The sequence below is a fragment of the Spermophilus citellus genome (genome assembly GCF_964194105.1).
Source record: "Spermophilus citellus genome assembly, chromosome: 15".
Lineage (NCBI taxonomy): Eukaryota > Metazoa > Chordata > Mammalia > Rodentia > Sciuridae > Spermophilus > Spermophilus citellus.
Window position 1 is genome coordinate 44,780,701 of NC_138195.1, and position 6,000 is coordinate 44,786,700.

Consider the following 6,000-nt stretch of genomic DNA (forward strand, 5'->3'; position numbering starts at 1 on the left):
CGATTCTGAGCACCACAATGTTCTTAAAAAGAAATATAATATTAAGCAAAAAAAGATGGGAAAGTGGTCAGATTGTGATTTTAGTTGCTCTGAGTGACTTCATGCTTTCCTGGTTTCCAGTAGAAATTCATCCTTGTTTCCATCCTGATGTATCATCCAGAGAAAGTTTTTAAATAAGGAAAACCCCATGCTAGGCTCCAGAGGAAACCCATCAACTGAGCGAGGCACCATTCTTCCCTGGCCTCAGTTCCTCACCCCTCAGTTCCTCAGTTCCTCACCTGGCCTCAGTTCCTCACCCCTCACTCACAGAGAGAATCTGAACTCCACCCATTAAGCTCCTTCTGCCTTTCAACACTCTAAGTGTGAACACTTAGTGTGAGGGCCGAACATCGCCGTGCCTAGTGCTCAGGGCCAGTACTGCTGGGCAGAGCCACTCTGACATGTCACTTTCTCTCCTCAGTACGGCTACGCCCCCAAAGGCTCGTCAGTGTTGTTGTACAGTGACAAGAAGTACAGGAGCTACCAGTTCTTCATTGGCACAGATTGGCAGGGTGGCATCTATGCTTCCCCAAGCATCGCTGGCTCACGGCCTGGTGGCATCATTGCGGCCTGTTGGGCGGCCCTGATGCACTTCGGTGAGAACGGCTATGTTGAAGCTACCAAACAGATCATCAAAACTGCTCGCTTCCTCAAGTCAGAGTATGTGTGGAGGACGGGGACTCTGCCTTGCCTCTTGCTCTTTCTGCTAGTTGGCTTAAGGCATCTGCCTGGCCATGCCCCCATAGCCTGACCCCTTTGACATCTCCTGGGAGATCTGGGTAGAAGGACAGTAGCTCAGGTGTCAGTGCTGGCGGGAGGAGATGCTTCCCTTCTCTGCTGTGACTTGGGAGTAGGTAGAGGGATAGAAGCCAGTGGTTCTGATTCTTTAGGTCTAGATGGAGTTTGGATTTGGGATTTGTTGTGTTCTGCCTGTGATTCTGGTCTTCTAAGAAACACTGATCCCGGCCTAGCTGCTTTAGTGTAGAAGATGAGAAGACCAAAGCCCTAGAAGGTAGACTGTGTTATAGGGAAGGCTTTGGATGATTGAGAGATGATAGCCAAAGGACGTATGTGGCTGAATTTCCTTTTTGTTTGCTTATTTTCAGACTGGAGAATATCAAAGGCATCTTCGTTTTTGGAAATCCTCAGCTGTCAGTCATTGCTCTGGGCTCTCATGATTTTGACATCTACCGACTGTCTAATTTGATGACTGCCAAGGGGTGGAACTTGAACCAGTTGCAGTTCCCACCCAGGTATGCTTGAAGAAGCCTCTTTTCCCTCCTTCACTCCATGGCTTTTGAAGAACTTGGGTAGCAAGGTAACCTGATGCACAGTTTGACTGCTAGAGCCTAACATTTTCTTGGTGACCTCATTATCTGTAGGATTTCTGTCTCACCACATGCAATTTAATTAGGCATTAAGAGATTTGCTGTCGATTTTAGCAGAATCAGGTAGCAGCCACCTGAGACAAGTGGTCAGCTATGAGAACCACCCCCCACTCTCTCTCAAGTCACTATACTTTCTGATCTCTTTTGTATACAGTCATGAGATTGCTAATAAAATACTTGTGGCCTGGTAATATTTACTTCACAACCCTCTAGAAAGGTCTCTGATCATCCAGGCCTGCCCCTGTGTTCTTCGTATGCTTTTCTAACCTGTCTTTCACGATACCCTTAGGTCCTTTGCTCCAGCTGAATGGGTCTGCTCAGTGTCCTTTACATAGAGCCTGCCTTTCGTGGATGGCTGCCATTGCCAGCCCTATCTCCTTTTTTTTTCTTCTGGTACTGGAAATTGAACCAAGGGCCTCTCAAAGGCTGGGCAAGTGCTCTACCACTGAGCCATACCCAGCCTTTTCCTCTTCATAATTCTGCCCTTATCCTCCCTTCAGGGTGAAAGAGTTTCCTCATTGCCCTGGAGTCCTTTGAGACCCAAGCCACATGGTCCTTTCCCTATGAAGGCTTTTCATCTAAAATAAAGCATCCCACTGGTGGTCCTGGGGTTGGAGGAATCATGATGGACAGCTTGAAGGGAGGGGTGGCACAGGACAAGCAGCTGTGTTCATTCTCTTAGGATGGTTCTTGACTCTGCCAAGAAGCCCTGATGCCAGCCTATGCTCGACAACCCAAGGATTTGAGAGCCCTGACCCATAGGACTGGGAACAATGAAAAGAGGCAACCAGTCAATTCCTGTATTGGGAAATGCTTTATTTTAGAGCATATTTTTCTTTTTTCAAGGTTTCTCTCTCTCTCTTTCTCTTCCCATAGTATTCATTTCTGCATCACATTAGTACATACCCGGAAGCGAGTAGCAATCCAGTTCCTAAAGGACGTCCGAGAATCTGTCACCCAAATCATGAAGAATCCTAAAGCCAAAACCACGGGAATGGTGAGGACACATGGAGATTTTTTTCCCTCCTTGGAAGGTTTTGGCGTTGGTGTGGGGGTCTGAAAGAATCAGACACTTGGGAGTATGTTCCTGTCTCTGTCCCTTTTCACAAACTTCCCTCCTTGTTAGTTAATCGTTGTGGATGATCTCTCCCTGCCCATTCCCAGTGTTGTCTGGGAGTCTCAACTGACATATATTACATATAAAGCTTCAATAATTATGGATTAGAAAGTGCTGTACAAAAGCAGGTGAAAACAGTGTCCATTTGAAAAAATAATTTGACACAGAAAAGTCAACAGACACATTTTCTCTGGAGTTTTTTTAACAGCAAATCCTGTAGAATAGTTCCTTTATGCAGAAAGGCAGACGGGAAAATACCTTTGCATAGTACACTGTGCCAGCTGTTTATCTGATAGAATGAGCCTGAGTCAGGAAGGTCAGTGGGTGCACATGGAGAGCTAGGACTGGGGGAGCAGGGATCATAACCACAGTTTCATTCTTGTTTCTTATTTGTCACCACTAATAACGTGTCCTTGATTGGATTTATAGGGTGCCATTTACGGCATGGCCCAGGCAACTGTTGACAGGAATCTGGTTGTGGAATTGTCCTCAGTCTTCTTGGACAGCCTGTATAGTACGGACGCTGTGACCAAGGGCAGCCAAATGAATGGTTCTCCAAAACCCCGCTGAGCACGGACCCTTTCCAGTCCCAAGGAGCGTCTGGTCTTTAGAAGGTTGTCGGGGGATGGAACAGGCTGTGTGCAACTTTGACATTTGTTCCTGCTCCATAGAGCACCACGAGGTAGACCACGAGACAGCTTGTGCCTCAGGATGTTGGTTCCTCTTGTTACTTTTTAATGATTTTTAATTTGAAGACCCCAGAGGATTCTACTGCATAATGATTCTTCCTTTGTCATAAATGTTACCCTAGGAATTGTTTTAACATTTTCCTTCTCTAACTTCTCAGCTTTTGTCTTTGCTCAGTTCTTATGTGGTGGCTCTGGCCTGTCTTGATTCTGTAGGGAAGCTGTAAGATAGCAAAAGGGTTTCCTTGTTACCTAGGTAGATGTTTTGGCTAGCTAGGCAGCACAGAGTATGTAACAGGTATTTCCTTGGGTAGGTGTTAGGTACATTCTAGGTAGGAGTCTCTCGCAGCCCTCTGCTCAAGAGGATTTCAGTTATCTTTCAAAATCTCTTTCATTGCAGCTTGTTCTGTTTTTCCAGGACACAGATTGGCCAGGTTGCTGTTCCCTGTTGTGCAGCACTGGAGTGGTTGACCATGTCTGCTCCATTGCCCATGGCAGGGTATGGAGTGCTCCATTGTCCTCTTGTGTGCTGACAGGCCCTATGAAATGTTGGTGTCGCCATCTTTGGAGATGCTTATTTGAAATGATGTGCCCGTGGGTTTGTTACTGTTTCCCTAGAGTACGAAGAGAATGGTTTCCAGAGCATCTAGGGCTTTCTGGCTGTGGTGCTGCCTCCCTGCATTGGCAATGGCCAGAGTATACTTGAGTCCTTTCGGTGATGAGCAAAAACCAAATGGTTTTCTATACTTCCCTGAATATCAGCATAGGTGAGCATCCAGGTTCCAATATGGATGGGTCACCAAAGTTAGTGGTGGTTCTGCCTCGTACTAAGGGATTCTGTCTGCTGAAGGAAGGCTCAGAGCACCTCCACAAGTTGCCTTGACTTACCCTAGGTGGGTGTGGAAGGGCGTGGAGAACATTTCCTCTCTCCACATCTTCTTGCCTCTTCCTCTTTGATTTACTTTCCAAAGGTACTAGGCAATTTAGCCTCAGGTACTGGATGCTCCGCAGCCCGGGCTAAAAGAGAGCAGCAGGGGAACAACAAACATTTTGGAATAGGAATGTATGACTTACAGCAGCCATTATAGTCTAGGGCCTGGAGTTCCTCCAGGAGACTAGTTGCTCAGGGTGTGCAGGGGGAAAGAGCCAATCCTGCGCTCACTTCCTTCTTTTCTCCCTTTTTTGGGACCCTGATCTAGGTTGAGACACTGTCCTTCTCTAGTGACATTATACAATGTGCCTTTCTCCCCAGCAGTGAGCTCTTCCTAACCCAGTCCTAGGGGAAGTGGACCAGTCTTAGAAGTCCTTGTTCTGGTGGCAAGAACTTAGGAACAAGTCCAGAGCAACTTCACTCTGTTCCCTCCCCTTCTCAGGGACTTGTGCCTCCCAGGCTGCTGTCCTCAAGCTGCCCTCAAGTTCCTTAGCACGTCTGTCACAGGTGTTCTTTAGCACTGTACTTTTCACCCAGTAACTGTGACAAGCTGGCCACATCATTGCAGGGCTGGTGGTGTGAGTGTGTGCTCACGTGCTTGCTTCCCTCCTGTTTGCTCTGCAGTGCGTTGTGGGGTTCAAGAGCAGTTGATGTACCTTTGTGTGTGTGTCAGGAAGAGGCTGAGATCTTTAGGATGTGGGAGTCACACGCTTCCTCCTACTTGCTGAACTGGTGGGCACTTCCTTGAGAGAGTAGCTGTGGTTGGAGCCAAGAATTGTCCCAGGCCTCCAGGCATCATGTTGGAGGTGGTCCAGGGACTCGGGGCCACCCAACAAGCTGCACCATGGCTTGCTAGCTGCTAAAAAGGAGAAGCATATGCCCTTTCTGTTTCCCCAGGACCAGACCCTGAGCCACTCACTTCCTCTGTACTGTGACAGCACTGGTGCTGGGGGTGGTGGTGGTTTTCAAAGGGACCGACTGTAACCACTTTAATTTATGATTAAGAGCCTTAGTTTGACTTAACACTTGTGTAGGCTTTCATTTTGTGTAGATTTGTGTGTGTGTGTGTGGGGGGGGGAGGTGTGTGTGTGCACATAATTCCTAGTATGTGGCTCAGGTGAGTAGGGTATCTATTAATGGTATCATGTTGCTAACAGATGTCACTTTGGCTTCTGCAAAAACCATACTGTCTTGTTTCTGCATTAGAAGTAAGTAGTCCTGTGAAAATACTGCCACGTCACTTTTAATATTACCAGTTTTATACTTGGAAAATGGTACTTGCCTCTTTTAAATCTTTTTTGTCTTCTCTAACTTCCCCCCTCTTAAAAAATACGCTCCCTTCCTAATTGCAGCAATAATCTCTTTAAAAGAAATTAAACAATTAAATGTCCCACTGTGGATGGTTGCATTCATTTATTTACTGGGGTGCACACAAACCAGATCATCCATGCCCTGATGGCAGCGCTCCAATGGGCTGTGGTGAGGGATCGCCCCCTGGTGGTGAATCGTCATGTGGCTGCTAATTGGCAGAGCCAAGGGACACAAGCTAGCAGCAGTCGGGCTGGTGTCTAGGAGCTTCAGTAGGTAGCTGATTGGTCTCTCTACACCAGAACTGGTAGGCACACCTGTTCTGGGAGTCCTGGAGGACAGGACATCAGTTCCCCAGGACCAGTGCTATCTTCTGTTTCCTGCCATCTTCATCTCCTCTACTTGCCATGTACCAAGGAATAAGCCACCTGGATGGTCTTTGGCCAGCTGGGCCACACAGCTCTATCTGACCAAAGGACATGTCATGGCTCTGAGCCTGGCATTTGGTCTTGGGGCTGACAGAGCTCTGGT

At 47.4% G+C, this 6,000-nt stretch overlaps 1 protein-coding gene across 6 annotated transcripts in view; it reads left to right on the forward strand.

Annotated features, from left to right (window-relative positions):
* SGPL1 (sphingosine-1-phosphate lyase 1) overlaps positions 1-5,551 on the forward strand; it is a 49,859-nt gene extending 44,308 nt beyond the window's left edge. For 5 of the 6 annotated variants that reach the window (XM_081267028.1, XM_081267029.1, XM_081267031.1 and 2 more), the window contains exons 12-15: positions 461-699; positions 1,146-1,292; positions 2,304-2,424; positions 2,974-5,551. In XM_081267028.1, coding sequence (XP_081123154.1) covers positions 461-699; positions 1,146-1,292; positions 2,304-2,424; positions 2,974-3,114 — 648 coding nt within the window. In that variant the 3' untranslated portion in view covers positions 3,115-5,551. Of the gene's footprint in view, positions 1-460; positions 700-1,145; positions 1,293-2,109; positions 2,269-2,303; positions 2,425-2,973 lie in introns of those variants that run through there. The other variant, XM_081267032.1, reaches the window with a different exon arrangement.
* The last annotated feature ends 449 nt before the right edge of the window (positions 5,552-6,000 follow it).